This window comes from Apodemus sylvaticus, chromosome 11 (assembly GCF_947179515.1).
Source record: "Apodemus sylvaticus chromosome 11, mApoSyl1.1, whole genome shotgun sequence".
Taxonomy (NCBI): Eukaryota; Metazoa; Chordata; class Mammalia; order Rodentia; family Muridae; genus Apodemus; species Apodemus sylvaticus.
In genome coordinates this window covers 105,416,559-105,435,510 of record NC_067482.1, presented here as the reverse complement: position 1 = coordinate 105,435,510, position 18,952 = coordinate 105,416,559, and the positions used below count along the sequence as shown (strand labels likewise).

The 18,952-nt window shown below is 40.3% G+C and overlaps 1 protein-coding gene and 1 non-coding gene across 2 annotated transcripts in view; one reads left to right on the top strand and one right to left on the bottom strand.

Annotated features, from left to right (window-relative positions):
* The window catches only part of Eml6 (EMAP like 6), a 325,012-nt gene that overhangs the window by 189,139 nt on the left and 116,921 nt on the right, over window positions 1-18,952 (top strand). The window contains exons 8-9 of the mRNA XM_052198122.1: window positions 12,973-13,174; window positions 16,643-16,780. Of these exons, the coding sequence (XP_052054082.1) occupies window positions 12,973-13,174; window positions 16,643-16,780 (340 nt within the window). The remainder of the gene's footprint in view (window positions 1-12,972; window positions 13,175-16,642; window positions 16,781-18,952) is intronic.
* Window positions 18,543-18,681, bottom strand: LOC127696939 (small nucleolar RNA SNORA81). The gene has a single exon (XR_007980373.1). It is a non-coding gene; the product is annotated as a small nucleolar RNA SNORA81 (small nucleolar RNA).

Below are 18,952 nucleotides of genomic sequence, written 5' to 3'. Positions count from 1 at the left end.
CTTTCCTTAGTCTTGGAAGGAGATTCTATAATCCCTTTCTCCTATCCTTGTCTCTAAAGCCAGGACCATATGGCTGAAGCTGCCAAGTTCTGCTGCTTGCTGGGGCTGGAACATGGCTTCTTGTTCAACTACATCTTCACCAGCTTTCTGTTTTCAATGGTTTCCTTCACTTCCTACGCTCAGTTGTTCTGGAACTTGCTCTGTAGACCAGGCTGGCCTCTAACATAGAGATCTACCAGCCTCTGTTTTCTGAGTACTGAGCGTAAAGGCATACACCACCATTCCTGGATCTCAGCTGTTCGTTAATTCCCTTTCAGAAGCTGTGTGGGGTCTCACCCTGAGGTCACCACTCTATTCCATTTAATATCAGGCTTTCTTTAATCTGTTTATCTCCTTAAACACATGATTTAGCTCCATTCCACTCCCTAGTCTCCCTTTTCTGCTCAAATTGTACATTTTTTATTTTTACTTGCTTAGCTTCTCCTTTTCATTATAGATTTTCATGAAAGTAAACATAACAAACCATATGACAGAGTCAATACTAAGCTATTTTGGTATTTCCTCTGTCAATGCAATTTATCCAAAAGTTTAGTCTCAGACAGACTTTTCAGAAAAGGACAAAGAACAGCAACATTCTTCACTAAAATATCCCAAGAATAGTTTCTGGGCCACATGCTAACATTGTTCTCTGAGAGGTCCTGAGCTAGGCTCCCACAGTTAAAATCACCCTCAGTACCACTGTCTTTCATGTTTCTACTTGTATGGCTTTAAGCCCTAGGAAACCCATTCAACTGCTTTTCTAACCTGAATTCTCAAAGTCCACATTCCTCCAAACAAAAACATGGTCAAGCTTGTCATAGAAATACCCCAGTACCTGGCACCAACTTTTCTATCATGGTTAGAGTTTTATTGCTGTAAAGAGACACCATGACTAAGGCAAATCATATAAGGGAAAATATTTAATTAAGGCTGGTGTATTAGTCAGGGTTCTCTAGAGTCACAGAACATATGGGTAGTCTCTATATAGTTAGGGGATTTGTTGATGACTTACAGTCTGTAGTCCAACTCCCCAACAATGGTCAGCAGCAGCTGTGGATGAAAGTCCAAGGATCTAGCAGTTGCTCAGTCCCACGAGGCAAGCAGGCAAAGGCAAGGAAGAGTGAGAGTAAGTCTTCCTTTCAAAGTCCTAATATATTGCAGGGTGTTGGTGGTGCACACCTTTAATCCCAGCACTTAGGAGGCAGAGGCAGAGGCAGGCAGATTTCTGAGTTTGAGGCCAGCCTGGTCTACAGAATGAGTTCCAGGACAGCCAGGGCTACCCAGAGAAACCCTGTCTTGGGGAGAGGGGAGGAACAAAGTCCTTTTATAGGTCTCCAGTAGAAGGTGTGGCTCAGATTAAAGGCGTGTGATACCTCTCCTTTAATCCCAGATGACCTTGAACTCAGAGATCATCTTATCTTAATCTTCTGGAATTCATAGCCACTATGCTTCAAGATCTCCAAGCCACGATCCAGGTCAGAAACTTGTATCTGAGCCTCCAGATTAGGATCATAGGTGAGCCTTCCAATTCTGGATTGTAGTTCTTTCCAGATATAGTCAAGTGACAACCAGGAATAGCCACTACAGCTGGTATACAGTTTCAGAGATCTATTCCATTATCATCATAGCAAGGAACATGGCAGCATGCAAGTAGACATAGGGCTGAAAAAGGAGCTGAGAGTTCTACATCTAGATCAAAGACAGAAAAAGGAGATTGTGGCCCACACTGGGCATAGCTTGAGTATGTGTGACTTCAAAGGTGCCTCCACAGTGACACACTTCCTCCAACAAGACATACTCCCAAATAGTGCCACTCCATATGGCCAACTAGTCAAACACATGAGTCTATGAGGGCCATTCCTATCAAACCACCATACCCTTTGCATCTTCATCCTGGGTACATTGACAAAGATAGGAAATATACCTTTTATGGGAATCTTTGAACTGCTGAATTTCCTTTGTATGCTTCAGCAGATAATGTAACCTATGTTGTGCACACATTCAGACATGTGGTGTATGCATGTGTGAGCACATGTAGGGGTATATGTATGCATGTATGTGTGTGGATGTGTGTGTGGATGTATATGTATGTATGTGTGGATGTGGGTACACATATGCAGGCCAGAGGTCAATGCCAGACCTTCATCTATTACTCTTCTTATTTTAATAATTATTATACATATATTGATATTTGTATAACATTTTTCTCCCCTGGATCTTCTCAGATCTTATACATCTCTCTACCCACCAAACTTCACATTCATACTCCCACTTTCTCTACACCACATCAAAGCAAAATGAAAATCAAAACAAACAACAAAACAGTAAGACAAAAAAATAAACAAAACAAAACAAAAATTCCTCCCCCATTCCCCAAAATGAAGTCTGTTTTGTGTTAGCCAAGAACTCCTGGGCATTGGGCTTGCCCTGAAGTGTAGTTGATAAACTCATGGCATTCCATTAGAGAAAATGAAAATGATTTTACCTTTCCCAGCAGGTGTTGCTTGCAAATAGCTTCCTAGTTGGGTGTGGGACTTCGTGCTCACTTCCTCCTCTCAGTGCTGGGATTTTGTCTGGTTTGTCACTGTGCAGGTCCTGTGCATGCTTACACAGTCTTTGTGACACTGTACACATATGTACATCAATCCTCTTATGTCTAGAAGCTGCTGTTTGCTTCAAGTCAGACACCACCTCTAGCTCCTAGAGTCTCTCTGCCTTCCTTTACACACAGATTCCTGAGCCTCAAGGGGTGGGGTTTGATGAAAGCATCCAATCAGAGCCTCTCTGCCGTACTACTATAGTTATGGCGATATGTCATTAGGAGTCATTTTACTGCTATGCTCTTTTAGCAGAGTTGTGCGGTTTGTTTCCCCTGGGTCTGTGACCTATCCAGTCTCAGGGTCTTGACCACCTTAGCAGTGTCAGATGTGGGTGCCATCCCATGAAATTAGCCTTAAAATCAGTTCAAATGTGCTTGGCTCCTCCCATCACTGTGCCACCATTGCATTGGTGTATCTTGCACCCAGCTCACAAGGTTTGTAGCTGGGTGACCCTGATGCTTACCTTACTCCTCCATAGCATGAAGCGCGCCTTCCAACCCTGAATGCCAGTCAGTGGGGCTGCGGCTTCTAGTGGAACACTCAGCTTCTTCAGGTTCTATGACCCTCCGCCTAATTTTTTGAGATAGGTTTCCTCACTGAACCTGAAAGTCACCTCTTAGCTAGACTAGCTTGTCAGTGAGCCCCAGGGTCCTCCTGTCTCTCTCTCTCTTTCTCCCCATTCTGGGATTACAGGTGTGTGCCTCCATGCCTAGGAGTCAGAACTTGGTCCTTCTTGAATAGCAAGCAGTTTGGCCCACTGAGCTGTTCCCAGCCAGTAAATGTGGAGTTTCTATGCTGTGATCTGCTGATGCTTCTCCAGAGTCCATTCTGGTCCACAGAGTTGATAGTGTCTCTCAGCTCAGTGCTGTCAGTAGGAATCCTCATTGTCCACCTGCAGTGCTTGCTTGTTGGAGTAAAAAAAATGCAAGCTTTTTGCCTTGACTCACTAGGCTGGAGTTTTCAACCTCAGCTAAAGAAATATTATTTACCATCACCTGGAGAACACTCTAGCTGGGCTTTGGAGACAACGTTTTTCAATCTTGGTGTTGGACCCACCTACCACCACCCATGTCCAACTCCATACAAACTGAGAGGACTGTCTGGGTAGGTTCCAGGTATCCATATATTTTAGATACTTCATGAAGATTCTAATGCACAGAAAGGCTGGGCAGGTTGCCTTGTGCCCTTTACCATGTCTTTAGGCCTCACACTATGAGTTTAAGCCACACCCTTCCCTGCTGCTGGTTTTCCTTTCTCCAGCCAGATAACTGTGAGAAAGGACATTTTAGTCCAGTGATAGTTTTCTCTCTGCTAAACCACCACTCTGCCTTCTGAGAGTTCATAATACTAGCACATTAGACTAATAAAAGAATCAGCAAAAAGGCAAGGAGTAGCTTCCCATCTAGGGGAGAAGAGGGTAGCAGCATCTTCAGAGGTCCTGTGTGACTTCCCATGGGGTTAGAATCTGACCCACACTCAGAAAATTGTTCATATTGAGAGATGAACTTTTTAAAAAAAGACCCTACAATGCACAAAGACTTGCTGGTTAGAATAATACTTGGAACTGATTGGTTACTTTCTCAGATGTTAGGCTCTAGGTCTAGGTTGGTGTTGAAGCCACATAGTGCTGTGAAGTGGGACTGCAGATGTTGGCTTCACTTACAGCTGTGGTGACTGAAGATTTGAAAGGTTAAATAGCTTGTGGTGTCCCTAGCTAAGAGGGCCAGAGTATAAATCCATCTATTCACTTAACTAGTGCAAAGTAGGCATTCCCCTTTAGCAACAAGGCATTGTCAGCACCGATTGGCCCGCTCCCCTCAAGCTGGCCTTGGAGCTATAGCAGAGAGCACTGGCAGGATGTTCCCCACTTTCTAGAAGGAATAGAAAGCAAAAGCAAATGAAGAATTTGGTTTCTGCCTTAGAGAAATGTTCAGGTTTGGATGGGTAGTTTGCTCTCTACTGCCATCTGCTGTCCACATGTACCAAGCAGGCCAGCGTGCTATCTTTTTCATCATAGTGCATAGGGGGCCTCATGACTTAGACACTGCCACATTGTCAAAAATACCCACAGTATGCATCTCAAAGACGAAGAGCATTTCTGTAGCAGCTGTCTCTGCTTTCACATTTCTACTAGCAGGTGTCTAACCTTACTCCAAATAGTAGCAGAGCAAAAGATAATCAAATTCAACTTAATTGCAGATGCAATGGCTGCCTTGGCCAGCTCAACGAAGACTCTAATTATAGCCCTGTTCTCTGTACTTATGCCAAGCCTGGATGGACAGGAGAATGAAAATACAGGCCTAGGCAGGGAAGTGTCTCTCTGCAGGGCCTCTCAGAACCGCCTGGGAGAGGCTAAAGGCTCTGTGCAGAGCTCATGAGCAGAGGAGCAATTTGGCTTAGAACAAAGACTGTGGGCGTGAATAAGAAGCTTAAATACAGCTCTCACACTGCTGTGTCTTTGGGAAGTAATTTCTATTTAAAATGGTTATCTCAGAAAAGAAAGTGACTTGATGTCATTAAGGGCCCTTAGAGTAGGCTAGTCTGATATGACAAAAGATACTTTATCTGTTTAAAGAACAGGAATGTGTGGAGAACTTGAATTGGTCTCTGAGAGGAAATGTTCACAGCCCATTAAGTTCATTATAAGTGACAAAAGTGTACTTTTCCTCTTTCTCTTTGCCTCCTTCTGTCTCTCCTCTTTCCCATCCTTTTTTTCTAGTTGTTCTCCCTTTTCCCACCACATTCACCTAGACACACACTCTTGTCAATCAGCTTTCTTGCTTTTGCTAAGTGTTAAGTTTCCCTGCTAAACTATTTAGTTCACCAGTAGCATTTTCCAAGGAAATCTATAAAAAATAAGATTTTGAGACACAGATGTATGTGTGTGTGTGTGTGTGTGTGTGTGTGTGTGTGTGTACACATGTATATGCTGCTGAACTGGCATGTATGTGTATGGATTCTCTGGGACGTGTGGGAATGTGTAACTGGGATTGCATGTACTGGTGTGTGTTTCTGTATGTCAGTGTGTCTGTGTCTCTGTGTGTATGTGTGTGTTCTAGATGTTGATGTTGGGTGTTCTTTTCAAATGCACTATGTCTTATTTTTTGATATAGAGTTTCTCACTAAACCCGGTGCTCACTGATTTTGCTATGCTGACTGTCTGGTAAACCCCAGGGATCCTCACAGCTCCCCAGATCTGAGATTAAAGACATGTGCCATTGTACCCAGATTTTTATATGGGTGCTGAGAATCAAACTCAGGTCCTGACACTTGCTTACTATAGGTGGTGTAGCTGTCAACATTACCAACCGATCATGTTCCAGCCCCTATTGAGCTGATCCCCCCTCTATAAGACATAGATTATGAGTTTCTTAGTACTTTTCTGACCCTTTCCACATAGGTTTGCATACTGTACCAAATAGGATGCCAATGTTAGCTGAGGGGAGTTATCTCACATACAAATAGCCTTGTGCCAAAGGAAGGAAAGAAGGAAGGAGGGAAGGAAAGAAGAAAGGAAGGAAGGGAGGGAGGGAGGAAGGAAAGAAGGGAGGGAGGGAGGGAGGAAGGGAGGGGAAAAGGAGGGAGGGAAGGAGGGAGAAAGAGAGGGAGGGAGGGGGGAGGGAGGGAAGGAGGGAGAAAGGGAGGGAGGGAGAGGAAGGAAGACCAGAAAACAGATAAAGGAGGTATCTCATTCAACCCTTTAGAAATTCTTGTTATATAAATCCTCCACTTGTTTGGTTAGAGTTATACCCAGATATTTTATATTATTTGTGATGATTGTGAAGGTTCCCTGTTTTTTTCTCAGCCCATTTATCCTTTATATAGTGGAAGACTACTCATTTGTTTAAGTTAAGTTTATATCAAACCATTTGCTGAAGTTGTTTATCAGCTGTAGAAGTTCTTTGGTAGAATTTTTGGGGTCACTGATGTATACTATCATATCATCTGCAATAGTTTCTAATTTGTAGCTCTTTGTTCTCTTTGTAAGTTTTAATTCCTCTGGCTAGAACTTCAAGAGAGTAGGCCGCCTTGTCTTGTCCCTAATTTTAGTGAAATTGCTTCAGATCTCTCCATTTAATTTGATGCTGGCTGTTGGCTTGCTGTATATTGCTTTTATTATGTTTAGATATGTGTCTTGAATTCCTGATCTGTCTAAGACATTTAACATAAAGGGGTGTTGGATTTTGTCAAATGCTTTTTTTGGCATCTAATAAGATGATCATATGATTTTTTTGAATATGTTTATATGATGGATTGCATTGATGGATTTTCACATATTGAACCATTCCTGCATCCCTAGGATGATGAAGCCTATTTGACCATGGTGAATGATGGTTTTGATGTGTTCTTGGATTCAGTTTGCTAGAAATTTATTGAGCATTTTTGCATAGATAACTTAATCCTTATGTTTGTATTTTGTGGAATAGTTTGAGAAGTATTGGTATCAGTTCTTCTTTGAAGTTCTGGTAGAATTCTGCACTAAAACCATCTGACCCTGAGCTTTTTTTTTTTTTTTTTTTTGGTTGGGAGGTTGCTAATGACTGTTTGTATTTCCTTAGGGGTTATGAAAGTTTAGATAGTTTACTTGATCTTGATTTAACTTTGGTATGTGGTATCTGTCTAGAAAATCATCTATTTCATCTAGATTTTCCAGTTTTGTTGAATATAGGCTTTTGTAGTAATAGCTGATGAGTTTTTTTAATTTCCTCAGTGTCTGTATCCCTTTTCATTTCTAATTTTGTTGATTTAGATACTATCTCTGTGCCCTTTAGTTAGTTTGGCTAAGACTATCTATCTTGTTGATATTTTTTTCAAAGAACCACCTCTTGGTTTTGTTGATTCTTTGTATCGTTCTCTTTGTTTCTAATTGGTTGATTTCTACCCTGAGTTGGATTCTTTCCTACTGTCTACTCATCTTGGGTGTGTTTGCTTCTTTTTGTTCTACAGCTTTCAGGTGTACTGTTAAGTTGCTAATGTAGAATCTTGCCATTTTTTTTCTGTCACAGCACTTAGTGCTATAAATTTTCCTCTTAGCACTGCTTTCATTGTGTCCCATAAGTTTGGTTATGCTGTGTCTTCATTTTCATTGAATTCTACAAAGTATTTAATTTCATTCTTTATTTCTTCCCTGACCAAGTTATCATTGAGTACGAAAGAGTTCTGCAGTTTGCATGTGTATCTGGACTTTCTGTTGTTTTTTTGTCACTATTGAAATCTAGCCTTAGTCTGTGATGATCTGATAAAATGCATGGGTTATTTCATTCTTCTTGTATCAGTTGAGTCTTGTTTTGTGTCCAATTATATGATCAGTTTTGGGGAAGGTACATTAGGTGCTGAGAAGAAGGTATATTCTCTTATTTGGGGGTAAAATATTCTATAGATATCTACTAAATCCACTTGGTTCAGAACTTCTATTAGTTTCACTGTGTTTAGTTTCTGTTTTAATGCTCTGTCCATTGGTGAGAGTGGGGTGTTGAAGTCTCCTACTGTTATTGTGTGGAGTTCAATTATGTGTTTTGAGCTTTAGTAAAGTTTCTTTTATGAATGTGTATGGTCTTGCATTTGGGTCATAGATGTTCAGAATTGAGACATCATCTTGGTGGATTTTTCCTTTTATGAGTATGCAGTGTCCTTCTCCATCTCTTCTAATAACTTTTGATTAAAAGTCTATTTTATTGGATATTAAAATGACTACTCTCACTTTTTGGGGGGTGACCATTTGCTTGAAAAACTTTTTTCTAGACTTTTACTCAGAGGTAGTGTCTGTCATGTCACTGAGGTGTGTTTCTTGTGTGTAGCAAAATCCTGGATTCGGCTTGCATACCCAGTCTGTTAGCCTATGTCTTTTTATTGGGGAATTAAGTCCCCAAATGATCCCAAGCTGGAGTAGCCATTCTAATATTAAATAAAATCGACTTTCAACAAAAACTTATCAAAAAAGACAAGACAGGACACTTCATACTGGTAAAAGGAAAAATCTACCAAGATGATCTCTCAATTCTAAACATCTATGTTCCAAATGTAAGGGCACCCACATTCATAAAAGAAACTTTACTGAAGCTCAAAGCACACATTGAACCCCACTCAATAATAGTAGGAGACTTCAACACCCCACTCTCAGCAATCAACAGATCATGGAAACTGAAACTAAACAGAGACACGGTGGAAAAAAAAAAACAAGTAATGAACCAAATGAATCTATAGAACATGTCATCCTAAAGCAAAAGAATATACCTTCTTCTCAGCACCTCATGGTACCTTCTACAAAATTGCCCATATAATTGGTCACAAACAAGACTCAACAGATACAAAAACATTGAAATAATCCCATGCAACCTATCAGATCACCACTGTCTAAGGGTGGTCTTAAATTCCAACAAAAACAATGGAAAACACACATTCACATGGAAGCTGAACAACAGTCTGCTCAATGACAACTTAGTCAAGGAAGAGATAAAGAAATAAATTAAAGACTTTTAATTAATGAAAATTAATGAAAATAAAGACATTATATCAAACATTATAGGACACAATGAAAGCAGTGATAAGAGGAAAATTCATAGCTCTAAATGCCTCCAAAAAGAAACTGGAGAGACCTTATACTAGCAGCTTGACAACACACCTGAAAGCTCTAGAATAAAAATAAGCAAATACATCCAAGAGGAATAGATGGCTAGAAAAAATCAAACTCAGGGCTGAAATAAACCAATAGAAACAAAAAGATCTATACAAATAATCAACAAAACCAGGAGCTGGTTCTTTGAGAAGATCAACAAGATAGATAAACCCTTAGCCAGACTAGCTAAAAGGCACAGAGATAGTACCCAAATTAATAAAATCAGAAATGAAAAGGGAGACATGTCAACAGAAACTGTGGAAATTCAAAAACTTATCATATCCTACTACAAAAGCTTGTACTCAACAAAATGTGAAAATATGGATAAAATGGACCATTTTCTAGACACATGCTAGGTGTTAAAGATAAAACAGGAACAGATAAAGCATCTAAACAGTCCCATAACCCCTGAAGAAATAGAAGCAGTCATTGATAGTCTCCCAACCAAAAAAAGCCCAGGACCAGATGGGCTTAGTGTAGAATTCTATCAGACCTTCAAAGAAGACCTAATACCAATACTTTCTGAACTATTCCACAAAATAGAAAAAGAAGCAACGCTCCCAAATTTATTCTAAGAAGGCACAATTACACTTATACCTAAACCTAACAAAGGCCAAACAAAGAAAGAGAACTTCAGACTAATTTCCCTTATGAATATTGATGCAAAAATTCTCAACAAAATTCTTGGCAACCTAATCCAAGAAAACGTCAAAGCAATCAATCATTCACCACAATCAAATAGGTTTGATCCCAGGGATGCAGGGATGGTTAAATATATGGAAATCCATGAACATAATCAATTATGTAAACAAAGTCAAAGAAAAAAAGCACATTATCATCTCATTAGATGCTGAAAAAACATTTGACAAAATTCAGCATCCATTAATGTTAAACTCTTGGGAAGATCAGGAATTCAAGGCCCATACCTAAACATACTAAAAGCAACATACAGCAAACCAGTAGCCAACATCAAACTAAATGGAGGGAAACTTGAAGCAATTCCACTAAAATCAGGGACTAGACAAGGTTCCCACTCTCTCCATATCTATTCAATATTGTACTTGAAGTTCTAGCTAGAGCAATTAGACAGCAAAAGGAGGTCAAAGAGATACAAATTGGAAAAGAAGTCAAAATATCAGTATTTGCAAATGATATGATCATATACTTAAGTGACCCTAAACATTGTACCAGAGAACTCTTAAAGCTGATAAACCACTTCAGAAAAGTGGCTGGATATAAAATTAACTTAATCAAATCAGTACCCTTCCTCTACTCAAAGGATAAATGGGCTGAGAAAGAAATTAGGGAAATGACACCTTTCACAATAGTCACAAATAATATTACATACCTTGGTGTGACTCTAACAGAACAAGTGAATTATCTGTATGACAAGAACTTCAAGTATCTGAAGAAAGAAATTGAAGATCTCAGAAGATGGAAAGATCTCCCATGCTCATGGATTGGCAGGATTGATATAATAAAAATGGCCATCTTGCCAAAAGCAATCAACAGAATAAGTGTCATCCCCATCAAAATTCCTAATCAATTCTTCATAGAGCTAGAAAGAGAAATTTGCAAATTCATTTGGAATAACATAAAACCCAGGATAGCAAAAACTATTCTCAACTATAAAAGAACTTAGATATTAGCCCAAAAGTGCTGAATATTCAAGATACAATCCACAGACCACATGAAGGTCAAGAAGAAGGAAGACTGAAGTGTAGGTGATTTGGTTTTTCTGAGAAGGGGAACAAAATCTCACAGGAGCAAATATGTAGATAAAAGGGAGAGAAGTGACTGAAGGAACGGTCATCCAGAGACTCTACCACCTGGGGATTCATCCCATATATAATCACCAAACCTCGACACTATTGTGGATGCCAAGAAAGGCTTGCTGAAAGGAGCCTGTTATGGCTGTCTCCTGAGAGGCCCTACCATAGCCTTACGAATACAGAGGCAGATACTCACAGCCAACCACTGGACTGAGTGTAGTGTCCCCAATTGAGGAGTTAGAGAAAGGACTAAAGAAGCTGAAGGGGTGTTCAACCTCATAGGAAGAAAACAATATCAACCAACCAGACCCTCCAGAGCTTTCAGAGACTAAGCCATCAACCAAGGGGTACACATGGTTCTAGCTTCATATGTAGCAGAGGATTGCCTTGTCAGGCAGGCATCAATGGGAGGACAGGTCCTTGGTCCTATGAAAGTTTGATAGATGCCCCATTGTAGGTAAATTGAGGGTGGGGAGGTGGGAGGGGTGGGAGGAGGAACACCCTCATAGAAGTAGGGGGAGGGAGGATGGGATAGTGGGTAGCTGGAAGGGGGGAAACTGGGAAAGGGTATAACATTCGTCATGTAAATCAAGAATAAATCCAATAAAAAAATTTTTAAAAAGAACTTTTTATACTTTGTAATATCTTTGACTGTTGTATCAATATCGTCTATGCTGTCTTCTCCACCTGAGAATCTCTCTTTTATCTCTTTTATTCTGCTGGTGATACTTGCATCTGTAGCTCCTGATCTCTTTCCTAAGTTTTCCATTTCCAGGGTAGCCTCCATGTGTGATTTCTTTATTGGTACTATTACCAGTTTTAGGTCTTGGACCATTTTTTTTTCAATTGTTTCACCAGTTTGATCATGTTTTCCTGTATTTCTTTAAAGGATTTATTCGTTTCCTCTCTAAGGGCTTCTACCTGTTTGCCTATGTTTTCCTGTATTTCTTTAAGTGAGTTATTTATATCCTCTGAGAAAGGCCTCTATTATCTTCATGAGATGGGCTTTTAGGTCAATATCTTGCCTTTCAAGTGTGTTGGAGTATCCAGGGCTTGCTGTGGAGGGATAACTGGGTTCTGATGATGCTAAATAGCATTGGCTTCTGTTGCTTATGTTCTTGTGCTTGCCTTCTGCCATCTTGTTATCTCTGTTATTAACTGGCCTGTGTGTCTCTGCCTAGAGCCTGCCTCCTTGGAGTGACATGGGTTGGAGCCAGTCTCCTGGGAGGCAGGTTGTTCTGTCTCTGGTTAGGGGAATCTCTTATATCCTTGGCTAAAGCAGGTCTCCTGTGTCCCTGAGTTAGGGCAGTCTTCAGTGACCTGGTAATAAAATTCCTGAGAGACAGGCAGACTGTGTCCCTGGTTATAGTAGACTTTCTGAGAGACTGACAGATGGTGGGGTGTGAGAGAGGAAGAAGCACACTGATCTGTCCCAGTGGAGGTATAGACTGGAAGGGAGATGGGATTTGCACAGATAGCAGGGGTTCCCCTTCTACTGGGCTTTGTAAGGGTCCCAGCTAGGGGAGTTATTTGGGCAGAGATCTCACCTGTGTCCCTGGTTACAGCAGATCTGGGAGACTTGCAGATGTGGGTTGGATAAAGGGGCAGACATGCCATTCTGCCCCATGGAAGTGCAGACTGGAAAGGAGATAGGATTCACTGAGGGTCAGTTTTCATAATGTCTGATTTCTCTACTATTTTAAATGTAGTATTTAAATTAAGCAGTAAAAACTCATAGTTTTCCTGTGTCAGACACGGTGGTCACTCTAGCAAACAATATCCAGCTTGTAAAAGCACCATCCACTAGCAAGTAGAATGGATTCTCCACCTTTGGGCCTTGCACAAATGTATGATGTCGGATGCTAGCTTGATGAAAGGTACGCCCTTTGGGTGTTGGTTTTGAGTATGGATGGTGTGAATAAATGCTTTCTCTTTTCTTTGCCAGGCCTCTCTATTCGGAGTGTGTGCTGGAAAGCTGACCGCCTTCTAGCAGGAACCCAGGACAGTGAGATATTTGAAGTCATCGTTCGAGAGCGAGATAAGCCAATGCTCATCCTTCAGGGCCACTGTGAGGGGGAACTCTGGGCCCTGGCCTTGCACCCCAAGAAGCCTCTGGCTGTGACAGGCAGTGATGACCGCTCTGTCAGGTAAGGCTCCACCATACCCTCAGGGACTTTCTGGGGTAACATATTTCTTTTGCTCAAATATGTTTATGATTTAAGGATAAGCCACAGCATAGGCACACACACTTTCGAATGGAAACTAGGACATTTAGCCAGCTGCTAGTTGACTTCTTAGCATGTTGTTGTTATTTTTTTGCCTTTGACTAAAGTCATGAAACCTTTTCAAAAGTGAAAATGCATGGGTACCTTTAGTCTTTCTTCCAATTGTATTTTTAATTCAAACTAAAAGCCAAACACACTACTCTCTGGTAAGACAAGATTTCTTCCCATTCATGCACTTGCCCTTCTGTATGGGGATTGCTAAGCCATTTTAGGACTTAATTAGACTCTCATTCTTCATGAGACCTTCAGCTCTAATTTTAAAGATGTCTTCAACACATGAAAAAATTATTTCTTTTTTGTAAATTCTGAATTGGGAATTTAGACATTATCATCAAACACATGAGAATGCTAATTTCTGAGACAATGTACTCAGTGACTTTGTCAGGACTTGAATGGTTCTTGCTATGAGTTGTTTATTCTTTAAATGTACAATATTGGGTAAAATGAGCAAATTAAGCAAGATCTAGTATTCTGACAACTGTTATATTCATTTCAGACTACAATGTGTTAATAATAAACTTAAAGCACTCAACAACAACAAAATCCTTTTTTCAGGGAAGATTGAGAGTGATCATTTCATCTACTGATGGATTATTGTTTCTGAGCCTTATAAATTAAAATATAATCATGTAAGCTATGCTAAAGGCCCCTGGTGTTTCCCACTTACTCTATAATTTTATATAGCTCTCAAGGCATAGGATGCACAATTCTCTGTTTTAGTTCCTACCAAATGTATAAACCTCATTAATTTCAGACTGGGTAGAAATAGTTATAGTTCTTAACAGGCAACATAAATGTTTAGTTGCCATTCTGAGCATGTTGTTGTTTTCATTTTTTTTTCACCTGAGCATCTTTAAAACAGCCAAAAGAGTACCCGAAATTAACCAAATTCTTACCCGTCCAAGGGAAAGAGTTCATGAAAGTCCTTCATTTTTATATTTTTAGAGTTAAGTCTCAAAGTTATAAATGTGTCTGAGAAACTCCAACTGGCAGAACCTGTAATGTTATTTTTTCAGCAATTAGTTTGATGAAACATCTGAGTGTATTTTTACAGAACTTTGAAGTGAGAAGGGTAGATACCATGCTTTCTTGAGATAAACAGAAGCCTTAGGGAGCTGGAACAGCTCACTTGGGAGTGTGTGTGTCTTCATCCTGCTAAAGGAAAACTTATATTACTTACAGCATGGAGTCCTGAAAAATGGATGAGGTGTTGAGAGAATATCCTGGGCTTTAGGCTGAAGCCTTAAGGCTTCCTCAGGGAGCAATCAAGGCACTCACTGTGAAGCTCCTCATCCCTCCCGATGGCCGGGTGCACTTAGGGAAACTGCCACTTGGAACTTAACACTTGTTTCAGAACTGCACATTCTTCCTGGTCCTTCTAGCAGGCATTTATAGTGTGTGAAGAGAAGACTGTCTTAAGAAAGCCTTCACAGGGCCAGATAGATAACTCAGCAGGTAAAGACATCTGCTGCCAGTCCTGATGACATGCTCAGTGCCTGGAAGTCACATGCGGGAAGGAGAGAATCAATTCAGTATATATCACCACCACCACTACCAGCAGCAGCAGCAGCAGCAGCAGCAGCAGCACCACCACCACCACCACCACCACCACCACCACCAGCACCAGCACCAGCACCAGCACCACTACCACCACCACCACCACCACCATCGTCATAAAGTAATCCCTTACAAAGATCAAAGGCAACACCTCCAACCAACACAGAAGCTGTTATTTGTATATTGTAAATACTTCCTCTGGGTTCACTGAGCTTGGGGTACCTGGATTAAGTGTCTGGAGCTAGGTACTCTCTAGTAGTTTTGCCCAAAGCTCTGTGAACTGTGCTTACCTCATGGTCCATATTTCTCACCAGAAGCAGTATGTTTTGGTTACCAGCATCATGAAGCATTGCCCTATAAGTAGTGGACCGCCAGGGCTTCCAAATGGCAACCATGAGTAAATTCTTGGGCTGTATAAAAGACATCATTTGTTCTCATATCTCAGATATCTCCTCTCACACACCAGGGAAGCCAGTAAATGTGATGTGCATTTCTGTCTACATATGCTTAAGCACCAAGTATGTGAAACTTTTCATAAATGCTTAAGAGAAACTAACATTGGACTGATGGCAGGGTCCCCAATGGAGGAGTTAGAAAGGACTGAAGGAGATGAAGGGGTTTTCAACCTCATAGGAAGAACAACAATATCAACCAACCAGAGACCCCAGAGCTTTCAGGGACTAAGCCATCAACCAAGGGGTACACATGGCTCCAGCTGCATATGTAGCAGAGGATTGCCTTGTCAGGCATCAATGGGAGGGGAGGTCCTTGGTCCTATGAAGGCTTGATAGATGCCCCGGTGTAGGGGAATTGAGGGCAGGGAGATTGTAGTGGGGTGGGTTGAGGAACACCGTCATAGAAACAGGGGTGTGAGAATGGGATAGGGGGTTTCCTGGAGTGGGGGAAATTGTGAAAGGGAATAACATTTGAAATGTAAATAAAGAAAATATCCAATTGAAAAAGAGAGAGAGAAACTAACAGTGACCAAATGTTCTGACTGCTTTTCTGTCAATTTGACACAAGCTAGAGCCATCTGAGAGAAAGGAGACACAATTAAGAACATGCCTCCATAAGATCCAGCTATAAAGCATGTTCTTAACTAGTGATTTATGGGGTAGGGGCCAGGTCAAGAAGAGTGCAGCTCTCCTTGGCCTGGGGTCCTGGGTTCTGTAAGAAAGCAGGCTGAGCAAGCCTGTGTGCGCAACCCAGTAAGCACCCCCCCCCCCACGCCTCTACATCAGCTCCTTCCTCCAGAGTTCTGCCCTGCTTAAGTTTCTATCCCGACTCCCTTCAATGATGGACAGTACTGCAGAAGTATAAGCTGAATAAACCCTTTCCTCTCCGAATTACTTTGGTTGTGGTGTTTCGTCTCAGCAACAGTAACCCTCCTAACTAAGACGCAGCACTAGCAGCCCTATCCTTGGGGCATGGTCAACAGCCATTGGTATAAATGCAGGACAATTTCTAATTTTTAAAGAGAAGACATATAAAGTGGCGTTTATATCTTCTGGTCTGTAGATCTCAAAATCTTTGCAAATGTAATTTCACCTCGTATTTCTTGCTGAGCTTTTTAAATGATGAAAGTGGCCCGAAGATAGACCAAACACTTGCACGGGTTTTCTGGCAGGCCGTGATGAAGGAGGCAGGTGTGCGGTCACTGTGCTCTTTACTGTTGTCAGTGTGACGTGCAGGCTTTCCTGCCCTGATGATGGCTGAGGGCACATCGTGGACGGGTTGGTTTGGCCTTTTTTCTGCTCTGATCTTGGTCCCTAGGCTGTGGAGTCTGGCTGACCATGCTTTGATTGCCCGCTGCAATATGGAGGAAGCAGTTCGCAGTGTATCCTTCAGCCCGGATGGATCTCAGTTGGCCCTAGGCATGAAGGACGGCTCTTTCATCGTCCTCCGAGTCAGGTACATTCAGTACTGAAAAGGGTACTTTGCTAGAATTTAAAGAGTATCCTGATCATAAAATATTTCAGGCTGATAGGAAATCCCTCACCTGTGATTCTGAAATCCAAAACACTGAAAATCCAGTTGTCTTTGGTAAACTGTTTGGAGGTAGAACTGAATCCAGGAACCTGATGTTCATCTGTTTATAGTCTTCGGTCTCTTCATAGAAATAATGTGTTGTTTGATTTGCTGCAAAAAATACTATTTTTCATGGAGGATGCTACCCCAGCCTGTACATTTAGAAACCCCTTAACACACTCTACATGAACCTTTCTAAAATCTAAGTGACCCCTCAAAGACATCTGATCCCAAGGACTTGAAATGAAAAGTTGTGACCTTTGTAGTTAAGCCAGAAAAAAAGGAAGAAATAATAAGGTGGCACCCAACAGCACTAAATTATTATAAGTAAAACTTGAATCAAATTCATGTGCACAGAACTGGAGTATTTCTTGCTTGCTGGCATCATATACTGTTTATACTGCATAAAACCCATCATTTACCTATAGAATTTCCTCTGAATGAACTAGTTTTTCTCTTGGCTTACTGTTTTTGTAATTACTCAAGGAAATACAGCTGTAAAATGAATGCTACATGTTTTATATGGAGAAAATTTTGTACAGTGTTGAGTGCTCTTAGGACAGTTTATTACTCTGAATTCTCATTACCACCCACACACAACTCATTACCAAATTAATGAGCAATGTTTCTGCTCTCTGCTGAGTGATTGATAAGGTAGCTAATTATCAAATCTTCTTTTTGATAGAACTCTCAAGTGTAAACAAAAGAAAACCATGTATCTATTTTATGTTGTTATAGTACAGCATAGTGCTGTGATAAATGATAACATGAATTGGGTTGTTATAGGAAAACAAATCCTGTTGCTGTTTTATTGGATGCACTCTGTTTTAGAGTTGACTCCACCTTCACTAGTTCAGGGGACTTGCAAGTCATAATGCTGTCTCTATTTAGGGGAAAAGCAACCCCAGTGAGCTTTCAGATATGAACAGAAATTAATCTTAACAGAATTTGGCCAATTTTATGCTCCAGTGGCTGACCACACATCCAAAAATATATGGCAGCACAAATTACACTTGGTGGATTTTTTTAAAAAGATGACACAAAGAAGGTCTGGCTGGATCTGAGAGGCTTGAAGAAGAGGATGAAATGATCAAAATACACTATGTATACATTTTTCCAAGAATTAATAATTTAAGAAAGATTTTGACCAAAAAAATACAAAATGTTTTAGTGATTTGGCATATTCATTATGATCTTTCATGGTAAGAACTGAGAGATTGAATACCATTTTCACATTTTAAAAGCAAATATTTTTCTTCCTTTTAGACTTATTCCTAGACTGGAGAGATGGCTCAGTGGTTAAGAGCACTGTCTGTTCTTCCAAAGGTCCTGATTTCACTTCCCATCAACCATATGATGGCTCACAGCCATATATAATGGGATCTGATTCCTCTTCTGTCATGCAGGCGTATATGCAAATAGAGTACTAATATATATGAATACTCATTCTTTTTAAATAACAATAAATATAATAGTTGTTTATATTTTTTTTCTCATTCAGACAGGATATCACTATAAAGCCCTGTCTGGCCTATATGTAGATGAGTAGGCTTTCAGCTCGCAAAGATCGTTCTGTTTCTGCCTTCCAAATGCTGGAATTAAAGGCATATACCTCCCATATCAGCTCTCTCTCTCTTCTCTAAAGATTCATTGCACTAAATCCTATGATACAGGACACTAGACATTAAGAAAGAGGTCCACCCCAGTCTTTGCAATCCAGGGCAGTTAGTTATTTTTCTTCTTGTGTATACTTTTTTTTTTAATCATCTCTCATTTTAAAAGCATAAACAGATCATTTTTATATTATTTTTTATTTTTAATTATTTTTACTCTAATTTTTAATGTTTAGAATTTCTGCTTGGCACATTTTAAGTGGCTTTTAAGTCTAATTTTTAAATAAATATTTCAATAATATATAGTTAAATATGAAAGCAAATATTCCTTTGTAAAAAATTTTATATTTACCCAAGGGCACAAAATATTATTTCAAATGTTTGTTTTAGTTTTTATAAGCAGGGTATAACTTTAAAACATGTTGTATCATTTTATGAACAT